Source organism: Felis catus, chromosome F1 (genome assembly GCF_018350175.1).
Source record: "Felis catus isolate Fca126 chromosome F1, F.catus_Fca126_mat1.0, whole genome shotgun sequence".
In the NCBI taxonomy this organism is placed as follows: Eukaryota; Metazoa; Chordata; class Mammalia; order Carnivora; family Felidae; genus Felis; species Felis catus.
The window spans coordinates 26290303-26314177 of NC_058384.1; the positions used below are offsets into that span (position 1 = coordinate 26290303).

At 44.3% G+C, this 23875-nt stretch overlaps 1 protein-coding gene across 11 annotated transcripts in view; it reads right to left on the reverse strand.

Annotated features, from left to right (window-relative positions):
• CACNA1E (calcium voltage-gated channel subunit alpha1 E) overlaps positions 1-23875 on the reverse strand; it is a 654182-nt gene that overhangs the window by 40902 nt on the left and 589405 nt on the right. For all 11 annotated transcript variants that reach the window (XM_045048892.1, XM_045048898.1, XM_045048896.1 and 8 more), the window contains 9 exons: positions 14583-14594; positions 12812-12908; positions 10475-10635; positions 9822-9959; positions 8786-8987; positions 7809-7973; positions 7034-7144; positions 3337-3420; positions 2425-2550 (listed from right to left, as the gene is read on the reverse strand). In XM_045048892.1, the coding sequence (XP_044904827.1) occupies positions 2425-2550; positions 3337-3420; positions 7034-7144; positions 7809-7973; positions 8786-8987; positions 9822-9959; positions 10475-10635; positions 12812-12908; positions 14583-14594 (1096 nt within the window). The remainder of the gene's footprint in view (positions 1-2424; positions 2551-3336; positions 3421-7033; positions 7145-7808; positions 7974-8785; positions 8988-9821; positions 9960-10474; positions 10636-12811; positions 12909-14582; positions 14595-23875) is intronic.

Consider the following 23875-nt stretch of genomic DNA (forward strand, 5'->3'; position numbering starts at 1 on the left):
CCCCTCTCCAATGAGGTGCTGACTCCCAGGATCTATAAGGGAAATGGCTGCCTTTCAAGGGGCCGTGTGAAGACTCCGTCTGCTGAAAGGAGAGGGCTGGGAGGCAGGTTTCTTACCACTTGAGGTGCCGCTACCTTCTATCACCTTCTGCTTACTTTCTGCCCTTATTCTACCTTCTACACTCCAAGGTCTCCAGTCCCTAGCTCATCTCTCCCTACCACACCCCGCCAGCTTTTGGGAAAAGATCAAAGATTTATTCTGATCTCCTTTCTTATCATGTTATAAATTCTAACTCAAAATAAGGATAAAGAGGGAAGAACAAAGTAGGAGTCATTGGTTGGAGAACTGAGCTATGGTCACGGCTGGTGGCGGGGGGGGGGGGGGGGGGGAGGGCGTGGCTACGCCATGGCCCCCGGGGGGCAGTTTATATTGTGTGGCTCCTTGCTGTGTATTTGCAGAGGGAACCTTTGTTAAGCCGACTTTCAGAAAACAATTTCTATACTGTGTCCTGGGACTGTTCCAAAAAGGAAACACCTATCCATCACAGTGTCACCTACAGGCTGATTCACCTTGTCTTCACTGTTCTATATTCACTGCAATGAGCCAACCATTTGACCATCAATTTTTGACATGCTTTTCTTTGCCCTCAACAGTATGCAGTTTTACAGAGAACTGGCAAGAATGATAATGTGACAGGCTGACACATATTTCTTGAGAGACTCACTAACTGTAACTTACTCGAAAGGTCTCTAACAAAAAGGTTTTAAAGAGTGGTGTGTGTATCAGATTCTAAATCCAAATTGACCTGAGACTCGGTAAATTCTTGCTAAGGTTTTAGATTTCTCCTCTGTCATGTGGCTTTGGAAAAATTCTTTCCACTGAGGTGAGAATAGATGAGAAACCCCATTGAGAGGGTTATGACACCAAACAATTACTATGGATATGATAAAAATGTTAAGGTTGCTGGTAGGAGCCTGAACATCCTTACAACTCTTCTCATATATCAAACCCGCAGGATCTCAATGGAGAATAAGTCAGTAATGATGCTGTAGGGTGCACACCTTTTCCAAATGATGAAGAAGAAATCACTGAATTCACTGGCTTAACCTCTTTAGCTCAATTAAAATACATAAACAATTAAAATAAAGGAGGCAACTTAGTAAATTCATGATTCTCATCTTTGAATCAATTTCATCAAATTTATTTTTAAAGCACATTCATTGAAAAGCTTTTTTTTTGAGAGAGAGAGAGAAAGCGAACGAGCATGTGTGAGCAGAGGAAGGGCAGAGGGAGAGGGAAAGAAAGAATCTTAAGCAGGCTTCATGGCCAGCATGGAGCCTGACTCGGGACCCAACCTGGAGCTTAATCTCATGACCATAAGATCACAACCTCAGCCAAAATCAAGAGTCGGACACTTAACCAGCTGAGCCACCCAGGTGCTCCCAAAAGCTTTAAGAGGAAATAGTAGGCATTTGGGCAGCACTTAGACTCCCAAAGCCTTAAAAACAAACTATGATATCTGCTACAGCCTGAAGACACTTAAATATGTTTGGAAAACTTCTTTTATAGGAAGTTTCTGTCATTAAAGTGGGTTTCAGGTATCTTTAAAACTTACATTTATTACACATACACCTCTGTGTAGCCCCATGAGACCATTCAAAGAAGCTCACCACATTAACCTTGCCCAAGCATCCTATTAGATAGTAAGACACAGAGGTGACCATTAGCATGCCATACATTCAGGGGTTCAGGAAACACACACTGATGAAGACATGGATGGGACTTATGAATTATCTTGCAGAACTTTTTATCTTTAATTTTTTTAAATGTTTATTTATTTTTGAGGGAGAGGGAGAGACAGAGCGTGAACAGGGGAGGTGTAAAGAGATAGGGAGACAGAATCAGAAGCAGGCTCCTGGCTCCGAGCGGTCAGTGCAGAGCCCGACACAGGGCTTGAACTCACAAGCCACAAGATCGTGACCTGAGCTGAAGTCGGACGCTTAACCGACTGAGCCGCCCAGGCGCCCCACGTTGAAAAACTTTTAATGTGACCTACAGCCATTGGCAAGTCCCTCAAAATGCAGAAGATGCATTACTACAGGTGTCTGGCTCTCTACTTGGACAGGATCGCTGGAGGAGCTTTGGAATACCTCGAGAGGGAGCACACCTGATAAAACAGGCCTCAGCGAACAAAGAAGGGAACTGAGTTATAATGTGGAGGTGTTTTTCTAGAATGAGATTCTCTCCAGTTAAACACAAGCTGCCTGCTGCCTGGCTGAGCTGCATTAATACTAAGAACTGCTGTATCTATTTAATGCTTCTGACAAACACTCATTCCTCGAGGTGAAGGGACCAGTGTAATGACACTGTGTGGCCCGGCTGTGCTGTCTGATAAGAAAGAGAGGAGGATCTGGTGCTGCTTACCTTAAAGGACTGTACAAAAGTCCAAAGTAAAATACGGATGGTGTAGCCCTGACGTAGAAGCTTGATGAGACGAGCAGCTCGGAAGAGCTTCAGAAAGCTCATATTGAAGCCACTGGTGTTCACCAGCTGGTGGACCAAAAGGAAGCATATAATTAGTGACATTACGGTCATTTAGCAAAAACTAAGCACTAGTATTTGCATATGTATCCCTCATTCAGATCATGGAATTGGACACAGATTCTGTCTTGTTTTCAACCCCATCGTCAACTAATGGGCCAGTGAGGACCATCTCTCTAAGCCTTCCCAGGCCTGCACTCTATTCCCAGGTAGAAGGGTATGGGTAGGACCCCAGAAGAGTGCCCTGCATATATCATACAAAACTAGCCTCCCTAGTCTTCTAAGCAGGCCTAGTGGTCCTAACTGCACTTAGATGCCCAAGAACATACCTAATAACCCCTCCAGGACATATGGTGGCCATGTCAACATTCAAAGAGAGTTATGATGAACCCTCCAAGTCTTCTTTAGGATAAACAGTTTTAGGGTAACAATTCAGGTCTAACAACCTTGATGGCAAAGATACTATGCCTCTCTTGTGCCTCCTAAAGAATCTAGCAGGACACTGTGTACACAAGCCCTCTTCTGGTATGGTCTATTGCACTCACCCCATTAGGTAGCTGCTTTTTGAGTCACGCAAATGAAACAGAACCTTCCATGAGATCCAGTCAGTGCCCTCCAATGTTTGCATTTTCTGGTGGATGCTCAGGAATGAGGAAATGAACTCCCAGCACCAAGAGGGCTACACATTTGGCTGGACGAGTTAAAAATGGGCTGTACGCACAGAAGGATTTTTTTTTTTTTTTTTTTTGCTATTCCAGGGCCAAGCTTAAAGACAAGGATGTATGAGCCACTCACCTTGCTGTCTGTCAGAATGATTTCTGTGATACTGCCAATCACGGTGATAAAGTCAAAGATATTCCAGGTATCTCGAAAATAGTTCTGCCATGTGAATTCGGTCATGGGAGCATCAGAAAAAGGAGGAAAAGAAATGGTGAAGAGACACCTTTCATTACATAAGTTTGTAACTTGGAATTAAAACTTGTCAGTTCATGTACAAGGTCATCCTAACTTTGACTTCAGTTTCCTATGTCTAATCGGAAATGCTATTTCTCCTTTACTGATTTGGGCATTTCTCATTTGGGAAGCAGTCTCATCACTACTTGAAGACCTTGTTTTTGAATCTGTCACTAAAAAGCTACACAAAAATATGTAAGAAAGAGATTTGTGGCCAAGAACATTATAAAGTCCAAAAAAAGGCAAGATCATTGTCACCCATAAGGCAATAAAATTATTTACAATATCACTCTAAGGCTTTCTACAACTTTAAGTCATCTATATTATACCATGTGATTCTATAAATATACAGTTCTGACTTTCAACTATTAATAAAAATCACAGAGATGTTCTAAGTGATTAAAGGTCAAAGATGTGCCAAAAATCTCCTCCTAACTCCACGGGGCAATAGGACAAACAAGACTTCATCTTTCCCCTCTTTCTCTGCTTTATTACAACTTTTGAGTAATAAAATGAGTGTATTGAAGGAAATGGAGTAGAAATAAAGGACCGAAGATGCACCAGCCATGTATCACTCTGCTTAACAGAGAGAGGAGGCTTTCCTCCTATCTCCAGTGCTCAGGTGAACACAGACCTTGGACTACATTCCTTAAAAGAAACAGAATACTTGGGTTTCCAAAGTCACTGGCTTGTCCTTGGGCAGCACCTCCCATAGGAGACTCTCAGAGCACAGCTAAAGTTAACTCCCCTACCCTCACAATGAGCATTAGTGAATTTTATGACATGTGCCAGATATGGGGTAGTCCCTTGGCATTCTTTCAGTTCATTTGTGTCTCCCACAGATCCTACAGGTATGTCAAGATCTATATCCTATGTTCATAAAACACTCAGTGGCAGGAGTGGCAAGAAGAATCAGCAGAGACATGCAGTTGGGAGAGCAAAGGAGTGTGGTAAGAGCAAAGCTACCTTTATTGAGCACCTTCTCAGGACTAGAACCTAAGGACCTTGGGCACATTGCCTAACTGGGTATACACAACAAAGTATATAAACCTCTAAGATAGCTATTGTGATCCTCGTTTTGAAAGACAAAACTAAGGCTTAGAGAGGCTCATCTGCTGGGCATGTAGAGAAACAGGCTACACAGCCTCACAAACTCACTTTCCATGAAGAGTACCTACTTCCTCAGGAATTGAACTAAGTTGAGTCTCCGAGTTCATAATTTCTCAGGGCTCTACTATTCCCAACCTGGAGTGAGCTTCTTGATCTTAGGCCCTCATACAGTAGAGAGAACACGACTCTAGGTCTTAGAGGACAGAAGCTCTGGATTCCAGGTGAAGGAGCTTCAGTGTAGTGTAGACTAGTAGATTCTTGTGGACAGATCATGGGCTTTCAAGTCAGATTAGACCAGGATCTGAGTGCTGGTTCTGCCTTTTAGTAACCTTGGGCAAAGTACTGAATCTTCACGAGCCCTAACCCATCCATACAAGAAACTGTATCACCTATCTAAAAGAGCTGTTATAAGGCTAAAATGAATACTTAATATGGCAAACAATATATGTTCATTCTCTCCTTCTTTTTTCTTCTTCTTTTTTTATTCCCATCCTACTTTCCAATTCTTGTGCCTTTTATTGGGTCATCTTCTTTTTAAGTTTATTTATTTTTCATTTTGAGAGAGAGAGAGAGAGAGAGAGAGAGAGAGAGAATATGAGAATGAGAGGCGCAGGGGACAGAGAGAAAGGGAGAGAGAATCCCAAGCAGGCGCTGCACTGCTTTGAGCCAAACGTGGGACTCAAACCCACAGACCATGAGATCATGACCTGAGCCAAAATCAAGAGTCAGATGCTTACATGACTGAGCCACCCAGGTGCCCCTATTGTGTCATCTTTAAAAAAGCTATACCATTTTTCTGAACTTCAATTTCCTCATTTAAATGAACAACATCGACAATGATAATGATGGCATCTGCCATGTGTATTTCAGAGTCACTGAGAAGATCTAACAAAATAGTATACATTAGGATATTCTGGAAACCTAGAGTACTATATCAGTGTAAAGACTTGTTTGGACCTAATGTGCCTTTTAACGGGTGAAAATGCCTCTAGACCTTGAATAAAAATATGGAGGTGAGGGTGGGAAGGAGGCAGACTCTGGGGCCAGTCTAATTAAGCTTGTAAGTATGTATTCAGCATTCACCATAATTAACACACAGTTGGGGACTTAAGTCACAGACAATGTCAATGGTACATGCAAGTAATCAAGATGCATAGAAAAACTTTCTCTGTTGTGGCACCAGCTTCTCCCTCACTCTGCTCACCCTGCTCACGGCTAGACTGTATTATAAAGACATCTTTGTTGGTGGCAGTTTCTTTTTACTTTTTTATTTCCTCAAGTCTCAAAATACTCAAAGGGGAGTCAAGCAAACAACAATAGAGCCACCTGCAATGGGTTCTCTTCAACTCCCCTCCCCAAACCATCAAGTTAATGACTTTTCAAAGACCCATCAGGAGACCAAAAGCAGCCCCTACAATCAACACTCACAATTATCAGGCCCAGCCCAGAGTCCCTGCTAAAACCGCTACCAGACAAGCCCTTTTTCAGATAATAAGCAAAGTTTCTTTCCTTGCAGGGAAAGCCACATACACACACAATTTGAAATGGTAGCTCACACACTAAATAAGTGTGAAACAGCTGTCAAGTGGGTTTATCTGCATCCCACTGATCTCACTGTAAACGCTGAAGGAGGGGGGGTGCAGAGAGAATTATTTTGTTTATAGGACACTGAAGCAAAGGGCTAGGTTTGCTTAACACTGCTGAGAGCAGATGCAAGAATGTGCCAAGCAATTATAATTAATAGTTGAAGAAAAGTAAAAGACTCATACAAGAAAAACTCATCCCAATCCCCCTCAAACCTAATTCCGGTATACCTACCTATCAACCTCTCTCTCCCTCCCTCTGTCTCCCTCCACCCCCCCCCCCTTCACACACACACACACACACACACGCACTTTAAAGGTCATTAGCCTTTGTAAACTTAAGCAATGAACGTTTATTTTTGTAGGCAGAAATTACGCTTCATGTAACTAACGGGAGGAGGACAATTAGGTAAAATCTAGTATCTGCTATGTTTGAGGCTAAGAGGGACAGGTATTTTCCCATATGAATTATAAAATCTCATACCTTTTACCAATAAACACTCGAGGCTTATTAGTCCAATCTTTGTTTGGTTCCTATCAACAAATAAATTGTAGTTCTAGCAAGACCCAATGACTGTCACCCCTAAACCACTGACAGAACCTGAAAGGACCAGAACTGATGGCTAGATGAGTTTGGAGCTGGGGATGCTTTGCCCTTTCTCCTAACACCCTCACACATCCTCTTGTCTTTATGGCAGTTTATTGAGAGTTGAAACAGGCCCACAATTAGGTCAGGTGAACCATTTCTGGAATAGTGGTAACCACCCCCCTTCCAACAAAGGCTGGGAATGCATCCAAAACGAAGGGAAGACAAGTGTGATGCTGGGATAAATGCCATGACTTACCAAGAAGCCAAACGCGATGATCTTTAGGACACATTCCAGAGAAAACACCATGGTGAAGGCAATATTCAGGTACTTCAGGGCCAGTTCATAGGTACAGGGAGCAGAGTAGTACTGCCAAGAAGAGAAAAGAGGAGAAAAAGAATCAAACCCTTAAGGTGAGGGGGTTATTCTTTGTCACTGAGGCTGGCCATCTCTCATCCCTGCCCTTGGGGGACACTCTGGTGTGTGGTGTCAGAGGAGAGACATGCATCGAGTGCTGGAGAGAAGGATGATGGATCCCATGTAGCAGAACAAAACAAAACAGAGGAGAGCACAGACCATGCCCAGCTGTGGCTACTTATTAGCAAAATAGCCAGTCTTCCTAGAGATGAAGGTGGGCAGGATAGAAACATTTTCTGGAGTTAATTACTTTACCAGTTTTTATTAAATAAGATCAAACCTCTTCCAACACTCCTTTAGAACCCCATGATCACCTAGATCACACATTTCCACTCTTGTCTGAATCTGACTGCCATCAGCATCTCTGGTCCTGGGAGCTACTGTACTTCTTTGCTACAATGTGTCTCACTGCATTTTGCTCCAAAGATCCAGAAGCTGGGCTGTTGAATGGGACAAGATCAAAAAGAGATTCCACAGTGTTAAAGGAGGTAAGGAGGCAACAGACTTGAATGCTGGAGTGTCTGCCCAGTGTCTCGAGTGCACATGTAATTGCTCTGTGAGGGAACGGGCCCCAAGGCTCAGTCTCCTGAATGCCTGCAAGCCACCACCCCCTCACCTTCATCATCAGCACGACGGTGTTCAAGGCGATCATGGCCATAATGGTGTACTCAAAGGACGGCGACACCACGAAGTGCCAGACGCGGTACTGGAAGGTATGCCTGTTCTGCGGCATGTAGCGGGTGAGAGGTTTGGCACTGATGGCGAAGTCGATGCACGCCCTCTGAAGGAAAGTCACAGCTATTAGCTCAAGCTCAAGTTCCCTAAACCTTGCACATTGGTGGGCTCTCTGTTAGGTGGCTAGAAAAACAGGACAGTGTATGAAAACAAAGATAGGGCTAGACAAGCAAAAGGAAACACGGCAACAGGGATTATGTAGACAAAACTACAGGTGCATGGTCACTTTAACTGTACACAGCACTGGGATATCATATGGGATATGGACTTTATGGTTCCTAGTAATGTCCTTTTACACAGCCTGTGGCTGAGATGATTAGGCAGGAAGCCTTACCTGATGCTCTCGGTCAGAAGTAAAACTCTATCTCCCTAGGCATTCCCGGAGCACTTTATTTGTATTTCTCTCATAGTCTCTAACAGTCTCTGGTTCCTTTCCATTACAAAAATAATGAGCTCGACAATGTGCCAGAACTATGCTTGTTACTGGAAAAGCAGCAATAAGCAAGTCATATTCCCTATCCTTATAGCAAATACATGCCACAGAGGGACAGAGCCAGGTACGCAAATGTCTTAATGTTGTAAATTTGGCACACATCTTTTACTACCACCTCTACACTACTCACGGCATAAGGGTAGGGACTACATCTTAAACCTTCCAGTTCTCTGTGCCTCATGCCTAAGTCTTAAAAGAGCTGATTCTTAAAAAAATGTTTACTTAATGACTGAATAACTAATCTTTCCCATCTCTTTGTCCTTTTTCATAAAGTCAAGAAAATTCAGTCTTCCTTCCTACCACTGCTGTCCAAGAGCCCTTTCTGGAGCCCCTGCTGTCCCATGCTCTAGACCACTTATTTTTACCTCGTTCTTCTCCAGGCTGCACTCCTCCATCATCTTGTCTCCTTGCTCCTGGAAGGTGATGATGATGAGAGCCACAAAGATATTGACAAAGAAGAAAGGGAAGACCACAAAGTAGACCACGTAAAAGATGGACATCTCCATGCGGTTGCTGCGGCTTGGTCCTCGGTCTTCCTCTGTCACATCGACAGAATGCTGTAAGACTCTGTAGGGACAGAATGAGAGGGCTTGGATGGTGGATGGAAATCTTGGCAGTGGCTCTGACTCAAGGCTTCATTAGGAGATGTGCCACCTATTATAGTTTCTTATATGACTTCTTTGACCTTGCAGATCCACCATAATTTTTAGGGTCCATAATCAAGGTGGTGAAGATCCAGTGACCCCAGATCTACTGCTTTTTCTATGCCCTGTTCCATCATGCATCCAACTGCTAAACAACAGAGTGACATTAGTTTATAGCTTAGGTTGTCATATTCAATACCAAGAGACCCCTGGACTTCCTGGCACACTGCCAACTAGAGTATGCTGCCACCAGAAAGTGGGGTCTTAATAATTGCCAAGTCTCTGAAAAATCAGACATTAGCAGCCTAAGAAACTGCATTCTGTTGTCTTCTTCACAGAGGTGTGACCACAGAAAGTGTCTCTGAGTCTTCCAACTCATTCTTAACCCTCAATCCCAAGGTGAAGGGCCAACGTGGAGGATAAATGTATTCAAAACAGTCCCCAGGGAATTCTTCTAAGGGGTGGAGAGCCATTCAAAACTCATTTGCTCTACAAGAGTGAGATGACTCCACTCAACTCAATTGGCTAAAACAAGAAGAGTTTCAAACATCTCTGACTTTGTTATCTCCCTCTTGATTTTTGCTTTAAGTTTTTTCATTCCTCCTCTCTTCTAGCTCTCACCCACTCATAACCACTTACTTTCCCTGGTATAATAACAAAGGGTTAGCCTCATTCATCTTGAATAAGCTTCTCAAGGCAAACACGTGGCCCTATCCCAGCTCACAGACAAGCATGCCAACTCAAACCCATCACTCACTGAGGCCATCCTTCCCCTGTGGAGACAGTGAAGAGGGTCAGCAGGGCCCAGATAATGTTGTCGTAGTGGAATTCATGGCGCTTCCATTCCCGGCCTTTCACCTCCATCTTGTTTTTTTCATGATCTACATAGTTGCCTCTAAAACCAGAGTACAAATGAAACAGGGCCTCTTCACTACAGCTCGTGGGAGAGTAAGGAAATTCTACAAACTTCAATCATGTGGCTAAGTCATAATCAGGATACAAATGCAAGGAAGAAAGCAGTGTATTATTAAAGGCAGTCTATCATTGCAGAATAAAAGTGGTATTAGGTGCCCAGTAGACATGGAAGATGAAATCCTAATCCTTTTACTAGGCACCGTGCAACCTTGAGCAGTTTAAACTTCCTGAGCCTCAGCTTTCACATCTAGAGTACGTAAATGAAACCTATCTCAAAAGGTCACTGTAAAGATTGATAATGAAAAACAGTATGTAAAATGCCATGTACTGTGTGTGACACAAAAGTTTAGCAGGTTCCTATTTTGCCTTTTTTCCTAAAAGAAGAAATGAGAGATGGGTAAGAGAGAAAGAGAAGACCTATCTATGGAGGGTTAAGTGGGCATCACTGGAACATGCTTTAGCAGAAAGTGAGTGGCTTGTGCTGGCTGCACGTACATGCACTCCTTCTCTGTGTCCTTGGAACTGTCCGTGCAATAAAAGAACTTTCCCTTGAAGAGCTGAACTGCGATGACAGCGAAGATGAACATGAAGAGCTTGTAGACAATGAGTATGTTGAAGACATTCTTCAAGGAAGTCACCACGCAATCAAAGACAGCCTGCAAAGAGAAGTAAAGAGCACTGTATGTCCCTGGAATGGCCTGTGCATTTGCCTTGAGCGGAGCTAGGGCCACATCACCACCAGCCAGCCCCACTGAGAAGGTGCCTCAGGAGATATCACCTTACTAAGAAGTAACCTCATGGGATTCAGAGGTGGCTTCCAAACTGGTCATGACTGCCAGGACCTACCACCTGGAAGGGCACATATGCTCTGAAACTGAAAGTAAACCCCAAAGCAGTAGAGGCCAAAAGGCACCAGGCAGTGGTGGAAGTCCTTTGTGGGATCCCAATAGGTGTACTCCAGTTAGTGGGAGGCACAGAAACCTATCGCAGAAAGGATCTCTGAGAGCATTTAGCCCATTTTAGCCATTACATGGCTTGTCCCTAACCTTACATCTATTTGGTGGCCTTCTTAGATTCGGTTTATATATTGCATGCATATGGTTTTCTCTTTACCTTTCTAAATGGATCAGAGAGCGCAGTAAATTACACCTTTATTTTAGTGATAATTTGAATTAATCCATACATTCGATCAAAATATGTTCAATAGTTCACATGTAAATGTTCTCTAGCTTAAAGCCAGCTGTATTGGGGATGAAGAGTCAACAGGTGATGTAGGAAGGGATGGAGAGCAGCCTTCCCATAGAGAAGGGAGGACTGGGTGGACAGAATCAGACTGGTGCTTCAGTCACAAGCCTGGATGTCACTGTGCAGAATCCATTCTAGGCCCTGAGCTGTGGGGAGTTACACAGGAATTCGACACATTTCAAGCCATTTTTAGGTTATTTTCTAGGTTTTTAGGTTTAGCTCACTGGAGAGTTGAGCCCCATGGTGGGACTGCATTTGTGCAGTTGCCACATTGGTACAGTTGTTTCTTCACAGCGCTGGGTGACTATTGCTGGTTTAATTAGTTCAACACTGCGGGGTATGTGAGCGGCACGCAGCCTTGTAGAATCATCAGAGCCACCTACACTTCCCCCAGGTGATGGAGCTGCAGAGAAAGCAAGAAGCCAGCGCTTCCTAATTAAGTGGAATTAGCCAAGGCTGGGGTCGAATTCTCCAGCCTATTAACTAATCTCATTATGTGGTCTGCAATCTCCTTAGGACCCCAACATAGCTCAGAAAAGAAGAGACCGTTGGAGCCTGGGCTGCAGCTAACAACATTGGTTAAGGCCTCAGCCCCCTGGTGGTATTGTTGGGGTGGAGCAGAAAGGAATGAATATTTATGGACATGGACTGAGGCCTGGAACAATGCTGGGTCTATTACCAGGTACAAGGTTGTAGTGAACAGTGTGCGTAGCCCCTGAAGACCATGCTCGGGCCTGGTGCTGTGGCTCACTCTGGCTGGCCATGTGGCCTGGGCATCAGGGAGTGGACCTCAGGGCTGTGAACCAGGCATCCTGGCCTCCTCCCTCAGGGTGGCTAACTCTCACTCACAGGAATTCAGGAGGAAAAACTTTTTCCCCAGTGAGGCTTCAGCTTCTGTTCACAGCAGTATATGTGTGGAGGGAGGAGGGTTCAATGTGTTAGCCAACTGGACTGGAATGGTAAAGCACACCCTGAGGGCAGGAAGGCTCAGCCAGGGAAGAAGCCCCAGGAGGGTTGAGCAGGGAGACACTGGTTAGAAAGGAGGAGAATCAAGGTAATATACCTATGAAGTGCAGGCCCTGGAAACAGGAAGAACTTAATCCATGTTAGCTCCTCCCCATTCTCTGCTTCTGCCAAAAATGACTATGTTCTTGGGCAAGTTGCTGACCTATCTGTGCCTTAAAAATATGAAGGGGCAGGGCTAGTAAATCCTTTCCTTCTCTAGAATTACCCATCCCTGGTTACTCAGCATGACCTGCTGTTCGGCCACAACACAGTCAGAAGACTTCTACTTCCATTTTGGTGTTCTGGGTCCACCTTAATGACACAGGGTGCTTTCTGGGTGACATGCCACAGCCAGAGTATGTATAAAATACCACCTGGGTCTGGACCCAAGAGGCCAAAGCCCCCTCATAGATTTCTTGGCATGTTGGTTATTTTTCTTTTAAACAAAGACCTTTCACTCAGGCCGATGAAAGGACCCCAGTCCCTGTGTGAGCCAAAGGACTATTCTCAGAAATAATTCTCTGAAAGCAGGCTGACCACGGCTAAAGACAAGATGGGAGAAGGGGACTCGGAAAACCTTACCTTGAGCTTGGGCAAGCGCTTGATGGTCTTCAGCGGTCTCAGAACTCGGAGCACCCTCAGAGATTTGATGGTCTTGATGTCCCGCCCCTTGTTAGTTCTGCAGGGGAGAGGCCCCCAGGGATCAGAAGACAGGGGGAGAAATGAAAGTGGCATTCACACTACCGCATTAACAACAACAAGGTAAAAGGGGGGATAGTGAGGCAAGAGGCCAGATATTGGGTCAGAGTAGACCCCCTTCAGGAAGACCCCACAAAAAATTCAATTCACTCCCTATTTTGAACACACTCTTATGCGCGTGTGCGTGCACACACACACGCACACTCATGTATATTCACACAGAAGAACACGTGAGCACGCACAAAGGCATCCATGTAATAAGTATTTTAATAAACACTTCCTCTCCCCAATGCCTAGAGTAATGCTGGTTATTAACACATTAGCAGAATGGGAATGGAAGAGAGATCGACTATGGAACATGACTGGCAATCCATTCTGGATCCCCATGGTGCCTGGTCTGGTGCTTCTTGAGTAGCAGGCTCTCAAATGATATTCGTTGAATGGACTGGGAACCCCTGGTTGAAAGCAAGTCTCATCAGAGGACTTAAGCTAGTCCTTTCCTTGACTCTACATTTGCCACCTTGGCAGAACTCATTAGTTCAGGGGAGAACAGGGTGGGGAAGGGCAGTAGGGACAGGACACCCCTGCTGTGTTGGCTGCTGCTTCCAGAGAAAGCATGTCACGTAGGCTTCCTGCCAGGACGCTGGCTCACACTACCCGCGCATGGCTGGCTCCTTCCGCAGTCCCTTCTCACTGGAGGTGCCCTATACCTAGCACAAGCTGCAGAGAGCCATACAGTTGGAGAAGGCCCAAACTCCAGTCCCTGCCCACCTTTATCCTTGCCCTACAGCTAATGAGCTTCCCTATTCAGCCACTTGGAAATGTTTGCTCCTAATAGATAAAATATGCTTCCCTTTTTAGTTTTAGGAATGAAATGAATAAATCAACCTGCATTTCTCCCTCCACCCTTCTTATCCCCTGAGATCTTTGCATTCAATTCACACAATTGCAATTTGTAAAAGACACAGATGGTAGGAAATGAGACTCTAAAGACTGAGCTCAGGCTCTGGTTCTTTCCTCATGTTGGCCCAGAGTACCATTACACCAACAGTCCGGGGAAATGGGATCCAGAGCATCAGATGGGAACTACAAGGGCTTCTGCCTGCCTTTTACCCTGTCCTTCCGCCATACACGACATCCCCTCTGACAGGGAGATAAAAGATCATTTTCTTCCACAGAAGGCAAGGTAGGAAGAAGACATTTAATAGAATTCAAGGAATGTTGGCTTTGCTCAGAATGTGAATTTAAAGACCCTCTTAATGGCTGTAGGCCATGGCCTGTAAGCCACTTTTATTCCATTTGAACTCTTAATACAGATAATCCAAAAATATTGCATTATCAGGTCTTTTGCATCCAGGGGTTTTGTATATTTTATAAACTCTTTTACTGTATTACATTCATATAGCTACCTACCTAAAAAAGGCAACTTCTAAGCCAAATACATACCTCAACCAATAAAAATGATCACTGTCCAAGAAGGCTTGGTGACTCCTCACTTTTGTTCTCTTGGTTGTCAGTGAGAACTTACCACTTGTATAAACTCACCGCTCCTTTCTCAACGAGCAGGCTCCTTCCCTCCCAACTGTACTTGCACCCTCCTCCAAGCCCACTTCCCGTATTCTTTACTTCAAAGAAAAGAGAAAACAATATTTACCCTAAGGCGTTCCTATGGAGGATCCAAGCAGAAAGCAGTTTAAAAAAAAAAAAAAAAAGGAGGAGGGGTGGAGAGAAGGAAACAGTTAGAAAACTTCAGGGAGGACAGGGAACCTTACGGCGACAGGGAATTGGACAAGCACAGGCCCAGGAGATCCCGCTTACAGCCTTGGCACTTGCAGAGTCCACACGCTTTGTGAAAGGAAGGGCCAGCGCACCATTTGCTCCACACCCCCCCTCTCCAACCTGGAAAGGCAAAGGCCCTTTGCAAGCACTAGTGAAGCTGTCTCTAACCAGATGGCATTCCCCACAATGTGCTTTCTTTCATGGAGCCCAGTCTATTGATGTTTTCTAAATATAGCCTTTTACTTCCTTAGTAGTCTTCAGACAAACTCAATTTCCAGGGAATTTATAAGAAACCAGGAGAGAGGAATTACTCCTCTGCTCTGGGCCAGAAACTCTATTGGGAAAGGCATATCATGCCATAGTGGTGTATCTATGCTTATGAAGGAGTTCATTTGCAGTGGGGCACACAGTCACTCTGTCAGGGATAGCATGACCTCTCTCAAAAGCACAGATGAGCAACACCCTAAAACCATTCAAAATATAGGGGAAGGCATAGTCTTCAAGGTCTTGATGTCACACAGAGGATGGCTTTGATAAATTAAATGACCGACTGTCTATCATGAGTTTTTGCTGTGCAGCTTGAAGAAAAATCATCCCAGCTCTATTTTGAGGCTTTCCAATAACAAAAAGGGTGAGAGCATAAATATGTAATACTTAAGATAGAAATAATGAGAGCCAACTTTCTGAATATTAATTCTTGGCTAGACTCTATGCTAAGAACTTTTAGTGTGACTCTTTATTTAGACTTTCTAATAACTTTAGGACATAGGAATGACTATCCCCAAGACTATGTGATGGTTGGAGCTCTTGCTCTGAACCAGTAAACCTCTGCAGCAGGTTTTGGTTCCAAGCTCTGTCAAACAGCTCACCAAATTTCTAGACCTGGAAAAGACCCCTGAAATACACTTAATTGCAAAGGAAACTGCATACCCAGGAAGATGTGCCTTGCATAAGATCACTAAATAAGTGAGCCACATTGCCAGTGGTGAACCTGTCTGCAGCCATGTAGAACTGTCTAGAATTCAGGCTGCAGTTCTTAGTTGCTGGTTGCTCTAAACGGTACTTTTTCTCCTTTCTTAATTTTTTTTTGATGTATCACAAACCTAGGTTACATCACTATATGTCACGAGCAAAGACTTCTAATCATTATTTTACTCAGTAAATGATGTCATATTCAAAATTACATTAATTTTCACTATAATTGCCAAACTAATGTTTATTTGGGAATTAAACCCAAGGTTTTATAAATCTTACATTGCTCATGTGATGCCCTCTGAGTGTTCAGAAGGCAAAGATAATATCTTCCCCTGAGCTATCACAGTGTCTTCTCATACGCGAGCCTGGACTCACGGTGGATTGGTCCAACACACCTGTATCCACTCATATAACAGCACTGATGGAGTCCTTAGCATATGTCAGGTACTCTTCTAGGTGTGGGTTTACCACCATAAATAAAACAATTGAGGTCCCTAGCTTCTTGAAAGTTACCAAGTGTAGTAGGGAGAACAGACCTCAAGTAAACAAGCAAACAAATAAAAGTATAATTGCAAGCTACGTGCCATGGGAAAATGTAATCACTTGATTGAAAATTTCACCAAAACAACTACATAGGTCACTTTCCTTTCCCCAGGCTACATTCATCTTAAGGAAAAGCTTAGGGAGACTCTTCCATATCCCTAAAATGAGAGAACAGAGTAGGATCAATGGATGGGCAGGTGATTTAGGGTCACACACTCCAGGCTTTTACCTGTTGCTTAGCCCAGGTCCTCAACTCTGAGACCTTTATGTCCAGTAGCATCTGAACGGGTTCTCAGAGGTTCATACTCACAGATGCCCATTTTATGAAGGAAGGCCCCAAATTTCTTGCTCTTCCCACACACCTGGATAAAGGACAGAATTTGTTCTCTATAATTAATTTTGCTCCAGGATCCTAGTAAAATATTCTGCTACGGAACAAAGAGCATCTCTGACCCATTGCTCGTATGATGTGTGTGTCTCTTGTTTTGGACAATGGGGTTCCTTAACAGCACACTCTGATCTCAACAACTGATTGTAGCTGCCAATATACAGCAGGGGTTGGGAGAGAGATTTGTCCCCTCCTGACTCCCACAGAGTTGAGCCAGGGATAGTAATAAGACAGAGGCCCAAAGCAAAATAAAGATTAGTCATTGCTCTGCACATTGTTCAAACAGGAGGAGCCACTGAAAAGCTCTGATTTTGAGTGGTTGAAGAAAAGCACACTCGCTTCTCAGTTTTGTTAACATATGTTCAGCACTGATTTGAAAACTGCCATTTGAAATGAAAAGAATACTGGATAACAAAGCCACAGAATCCAGAAAGGTCTCAACAACTTAGCACCAATATTAATTTTAACATTAATTAAAACACATCATAATTTACACATACACTAGGCTAAAGTACCTTTACCAAAGTCATGCATACAAGTTATTTAAGCCATTATCAAAGCTAACAAGATTGTAAGGGAAATGTTTTATCAAACCAGGGGACAAACTCTTAAAGCACTTTAAACTGAGGCACATTATTTTTGAAATAATTCATGTGCTTTTTTACAAATCATTTAAATATAATCATTTGATAACACTTTGTTAGTCTTTGCTACTCCATGTATAATCAGAATTTTTTTTTATACTGCCTAGCTAATTACTGAAATTTATCAGGTCTAAAAATTAACTCTAATGTTAAAATTTGAGGATAATTTCACATGGTAGGATGTACTGGTCCCACCTTAACTGGGACTCATTTGGGCCACCCATTTTCCCCACGTCTTTCCTACTTATTTGGTAAGTTACTGGCTGCTCTCCAGGAAAAAAAAAAGTCACATTTCTCTTATGTCTCATCAGTAAAAGATGAGACTTTTCCAGCTCAATTGTCAAGTTGCCCTCCAGATCTTTCATGTATAATCACCCATCATTCACTGTAATTTCACTCTTCAGTTTCCAGCGCCCTCCCTTCCAACCCTTTCTCAAAGGACATGTTCTCAAAGTGATTTCTGCAAGGAATCACTCTTTCCATGGGGGGCAGAGTCGGGGTCTGAAGAGCTCTTCCTCCTTAAGTGGAATAGCCTTCTGCCCTCCCCCATGAGTCCCAGAGAGAACAGCACAGGGATTTGAGGGAATCTCTTGCATGAGAAGAAGGAGCCTCCAGGCTTGCTGGAGTGTAAGGTGGGGAGAGGAGGTCACACTGTGAGGAGCCTTGAGCCTTGCTAAAGTGTCTGGGACTATTATTTGGTAGGCAATAATAACTAAAATTTAATATGCACTTGCTAAGTATTTGGCACTATATCAGACACTGAATATATTTTATCTTGTCTCTCACAAGACCAAAACACAGTTATTTTTAATTCCCGCTATGGATGAGGAAATAGAGACAGTGAAGGCAGCAAGTAATTCGTCATGCTGGGATTCAGAACTAAGTCAGGCTCTGAAATCTACGTCCTTATTTGTGATGTTATGGTGCTTTTTCAGATGGGAATCACAGGGGGTTTTAACCAAAGAAGGAACAGCAAAAGAAAGCAGTTCCTAAGCTCAAATATTGACCTATCTATCCTCTGTTAACCTTAATCAGTCTAGGGTCTGCAAGGGTTCATGGAAAGAAACAGGTACAGATGGAATAGCAAGATGGACAGGGTCAGGGACGCCCTTCTTAATCTGGTCCATATGTCTTGTCTGTCTCTAAGCAGAGACAGATGGACCTGTAGGCTGAGGAGAGATCCACCGCCAGGCCCCCAAGTTGAGTTTACAGGGGTTAATGGCTTAGAAATAACTACAACAACAGAGGTAGAAGGAAGTTTAATGTGACAGAGAAAGCCCCTAAACTTGAAATAAAAAGCACCAGTTGTTTAAAACTGGTTTTGCAACTAGTCAAATGAGTCAAAGTAGTTAAAGTCTCCAGCAATCTGCTTCTCAACTATAAAACTTTCGAGTGATAAATCAACTAGTGAGAAAGCACTTTAAAAATTCTAAAGACCCATGGAAATGATAGTTTACCTCTTTGCGTTGGCAATTCTAGTCTCCAGAGAAAAGTCTAGAACCTGTAAGGTAAGGCTAGGTCATCTATTTGTGTATTCTTCTTCCTCACCCATACCTCAGCATTGTTTGGGGTCCCCCATGAGCCCTAAATCCTTTGTGACTCTGCCAACTTTCTTTGCTCTGTGACCAGGGCACTAGCTCTATGCTAAGTGGTTAGTGCACAGTACTTTCCTTCTTGCAAATCCATCTCAGTGAGCTCCCTGTACACATTCAGCATTGCTCCTGAAAACTTTCTCCTTTGCAAACGCTGCACCATGCTGTGAAGGTCTAAGCACTGAGGAGCAGGAGACAGCAAAGCCCCTTACCGTCTCCTAGCAGTTTTGTTATCTGGTCTGGGGAATGGTGATTTTGCTTCTTAGTGTTCACATTCTGTACATACCCTAGATCCCTCATGTGCTGATCTTCCCGAGAAGGCCTTGGTGCTGGAAAAGTCCAGCCAATACACTCCCCTATGCTGTGGCTCTGTGAGTGTGGATTAAGCAGATGGCTTGCAGATCACACGATCTGAGCGGATCCTTCCCTAGTCCCATCATGACATCTGCTCTGGACTATTCTAAAACTTACTTTTAAATCCGGAGGGCACTGTGGTGGATTTCTACTCATCCTGCAGGACTGCGCTGTTCCTCCATCTGTGAAGGCTTGCCTCATGTGCAGGGTGTTTCTTGCATCTGAGGCTGGTTAGCCAAATTGTTGGCTACTATGTGAATGGGGCTGTGTTCCCTGACTGGACCATCTCATTTTGCTTGGTTATGTGGCCACAGGCTGAGGTCCATTTATAATCAACCATCTCCCAAATTTGTGCTTGTTAATAAAGAGAATTGCTTGGGCATTCACACCCATTGCCTACATATGATAAAGGTCTCCAAATGCACATTCCCCAGCAGCACCAGTGGTGTATATAACAGACAACGTGTTTTTCAGTGTTCGTCAAAAAAAAAAACCCCAAAACAAAACAAAACAAAACAAAACAAAACAAAACAAAACAAAAAAAACATGCATGCTGGGGCTTAATGCCAAGAGCAGGCAGACTGAGAACTTATCTCTTTCAGGCATCCCCTCCATGTGGCTCCTACTCTGTCACCCCTAATTCATGCCAAAACTCATTTTCTATGTCTTCTTACATGTTTATTTATTTTGAGAGAGAGACAGAGACAGAGAGTGAGAGAGTGAGAGAGTGAGAGAGTGAGAGAGAATGAACAAGTGGGCAAGGGTCAACAAGAGAGGGAGAGAGAATCCCAAGCAGGCTCTATGCTGATAGCACAGAAGCCAACGCACAGCTCAATCTCATCAAGGATGAGATCATGACCTGAGCCAAAATGAAGAGTTGGACACTCAACTGACTGAGCCACACAGGCACCCCCAAAACCTGTTTTTCAAGGCAGCTCAGATACAATCCAGCAGTAGGCACCCCAAGACTTCACGGCCATTCATCACCTTTAGTGTTCCTGCCTGGGCAGAAAGTCATGGTAAGTCACTCTCGAGGTAACTCTTAAGGCTGGAGTCTTGAGAAACAACATCCTTCTCTCTGCTCGCTGCTGGAAATTTCCAATTCCAGCTCAGCCAGCATCCTAAATCCACAGTTAATTGGCTACCTGATGGCTAAATTTAATTTTAATCCTTCATTTTCTTCCACAGAACAGTGGGACTGGATGACCTGTCTGGCTCAATGGTAAATGGGTCTTCTCTGCATGAAGCAGGACTGTGTCCACTCCTTTTCTTCCCCCACAAGATGAATGTGTAGGCACAGCTTCCTTTGGGAGACACCCCTCTCGGTTCTAGAAAAATAGGGGTTGTCAAGAAAGAAGTTGCACAGCAAAGCTTGAGGTTTGAGGGGACTGCCTCAGACACAGGCGCACAGTGAGGAAGAGGAAGAAGGAGCCAAGTATAGGGTAAAATGTCTGTACGACTATTACTGTGCTGAGTGTAAGTGCACACTAGTATCTCAGTTCTGAATAGCCACTCCTTTCTCAGAGCACGCATTCACACCTTTATAAATACAAAAGTAGAACTGGGGTACCATATTCTGTGGCTCCTGAGGACCCTCCCGAACCTAAAATTGTATCTGCATATTTCACTGAATGAATTCAGAACTGGCTCTGCCACTGTGGCTGCATTCAGAAGGCCTTATCCATCTTAAAGACTAGGGCAGAGTGTCAAATGTCAGAAAAGCAACACACTTCAATGAAAAGAATGCAATAAAAGCTAATGTGGGAATTCTGGTTCCTTCTGGCATCGAGAGGCAGACTGACTCATGTTTTTCCTTCCTGGCTAAGCATGGAATAATTAAAGGCCAAGTGTGGCTATGATCCAGGTCCCCTGTGTGCCAGGGAGCCCTGACCTTACCTTGTGCCCTGCTAAGATGGCAAACAGTAAGGGGAAGCTTTGGCCTGAGCTGCCATAGAGCCTGCATGATTCTGACTGATGCACAGGCCCCAGATGGGGGGAGGAGGTGGGAGCAGAATTGCTATTTTTTTTAATTGTTTGTGTTGACAAACCGTTATCAGCTGTGAGTTTACTGTTTGCAATCCAATCTAGGATAGCTCACCTGGTGACCTGACTTGAGCTAGTCAAGTAACATGTTGTAGAACAATGAGAATGAGGAAGGTGAGGAGCTTGGGTTGGAGTGCAAGATCACACATACATATGTCCCTCACCTTTCTTCCTATGATGCTGTCCCTGCCCACCTGCCTGTCCAAATCCCTTCACTCAACATTTAAGGTATGAAACCTGAGGGCTGGGGGGCATCACCATGACTGTGCAGGATCCCATAAAGCTCACGAACTCACCCTGACATGTTGGCCACATGACTTCCTACAAGGCAGCTGACTCCGGCAAGACACCCCAAAGTGACAGAATGTACCTGATGTGCAGATACCCAGAAATGCCAAGGCTGGAGCCATCTTTGTTTTCCCACCCAGGAGGCTGGGAAGCAGAAATGATGGCAACAGGGTGTGAGGACACTGGGAAAAGCAGTTTCTGGCCCTTCGGTGTAAAATAATTATCAAACAGAAGAATCCCTCTTTTTCAGATAGAAAAAGATCAAAGAGAAAGGTTTCATAGATCCAGTCACTCACCAGACTTTTCTTGAAACCTCACAGAGGAAAAGGCACAGTCAGTACATTTATAGTTGGCAAACACTCTGTGTCTCCATATGGCCCAGAAAGTGGGGTGTTGTGAGGGCAGTGGAATGAGGAGAAACATATCCAACCTCTGCCAAAACTCTGCCCACTTCCCTACACAGGTATCTGGCTGAAGGCAGGAGACCTGAGTGTTCTTATAAATGCTTTATAATGTAAAAGTGTACCGGGAAGAACAGGAAAGGGGCCATGTGAGTATCTTTCCGTTTATTTTCTCATCTCCTGGTATGCCCACACTTAGAAAATAAATCCCCTTCCCCTCCTCCTCAAAAGTCAATAATAAAAGTTCCCAAACAGAATTTGTCAGGTTTACATTATAAAGAATCCCTTCACTTGAAGTACGCAGCTATAGAGAAGAGAGAGTTCTTTTCAGCCACTACACAGACAGCATATATGCTTATAGAAAACATACATGATGGCAAGTGCAGACCTCTGCAGGAGGGCTCAGGGGACCACGCAGCTTTCTTTGAGAATTCAGCTACAGGCCATTCCCTCCCCTTGGCTAGGGGTATTGCTCTTGGGACTTGGGCTGGGTTCTGAGAGGGCCCTGGCTGGTAGTGTTGGAAGGGATGCCGAGTCACCTATGACTTCTGAGGCATCACATAAAGGTGTTACCATGGCAATCATCATCCGTTCTACTCAGACTGAGCAACAGCCTGAGTAGAAACCTCGGCAGGGCAAGGTTCAATTGCAAGGAGGAGAGAGAGATAGGGCTAGAGTAAGGTCATCTGAACGGTGGACATTCCCAGAGGCAAACATATGGGTTATAACAATGGAAGTTGTAAACACAAGGAGGGAGGTCCTTGAAAAGTGTGCAGAAAACCCCACATTTGGTCTCCTGTTGGCTTGAGCCTCCTGCCATGGCCCGGCAGAGTACAACACAGGCTTCCTTCTGCTGTCTGCCCCAGGCCAGGCCCTCACTCTGCTGGCAGGGGAGATCCTGGCCAACCCTACCAAAGTGATGGAAGAGCTGAATTCTCCGGGGCCCTTAATGAGGAAAGGGAGAGAAGAGAGTTAGGAAGCGTGGCACATGAGCGAGAGAAAGCATTACCTGGACCTCAGCAAATGTGACGAAGGCCAGAGAAGAGGGGTGTGAGCCTGTTCCATGAGCAGGAGGAAGGGGAGAGGAAATGTGCATGGCCAGCTTGGAAGGATGGTAACAAAAGACAGTGGATGGAGAAGGGTGAGCAGGTACCATTTACATTTCCAGGGAAATTAAGAAAAAGTTCAGAAAGTGACATCACTAAAAGCAAGTGATGGATCATAACTCTCAATCCATCACATAAGTGTGGACCCCAGAACCCAGGGGTTCTTGGGGTTCCCTGCACTGTACCTGGTCTGAGGACCAACAGACAGGCTTCGGTTCCGGGGCTGTTAAGGCTTCCCTGCCACCAGCACCAAAGCCACCACCGCCATGTTTTCAAAGGGTACAAAAAGAGAACAAGACAGGTGACAACCCTCCAGCCCATCGTCCTCGCTCTGGATCTGAGGAGAGACAGCTGGACTGTGGACATGGGGCAGGCATGCAAAGGCTTCCTCTAAGATGCACCTTTTTCCCATGGGCACCTACATACCTGACAAGGTGATGTGTGTGTGTGTGTGTGTGTGTGTGTGTGCGCGCGCGTGTGTGTGCGTGTGTGTAAAACAAGTCTTGGAAACCACTCTGTGTTCATCTTCAACTATTTTCATACATTATGTATCAACACATACTTGTCTTCCATGTTTAGCCTTGGTGAGAGGATGGAAGCATAAGGAAGGAAATTAACATTTATTGATCACTTACACTGTGCCAGGCCCTATGCTAAGCACTCTATACACATTATTTTGCCTCTATTTCAGAGATGAGAAATTGAGGATAACAGGGTTACTGTCTTGCTATGTTGCTCTAGCACATGATGCAGGTAAATAGAGGGGCTGGGATTCAAAACAGGGCCTGCCTAAGTCCACAGCCCACACCTTCCTCCCACTATGTCCTGTCACTC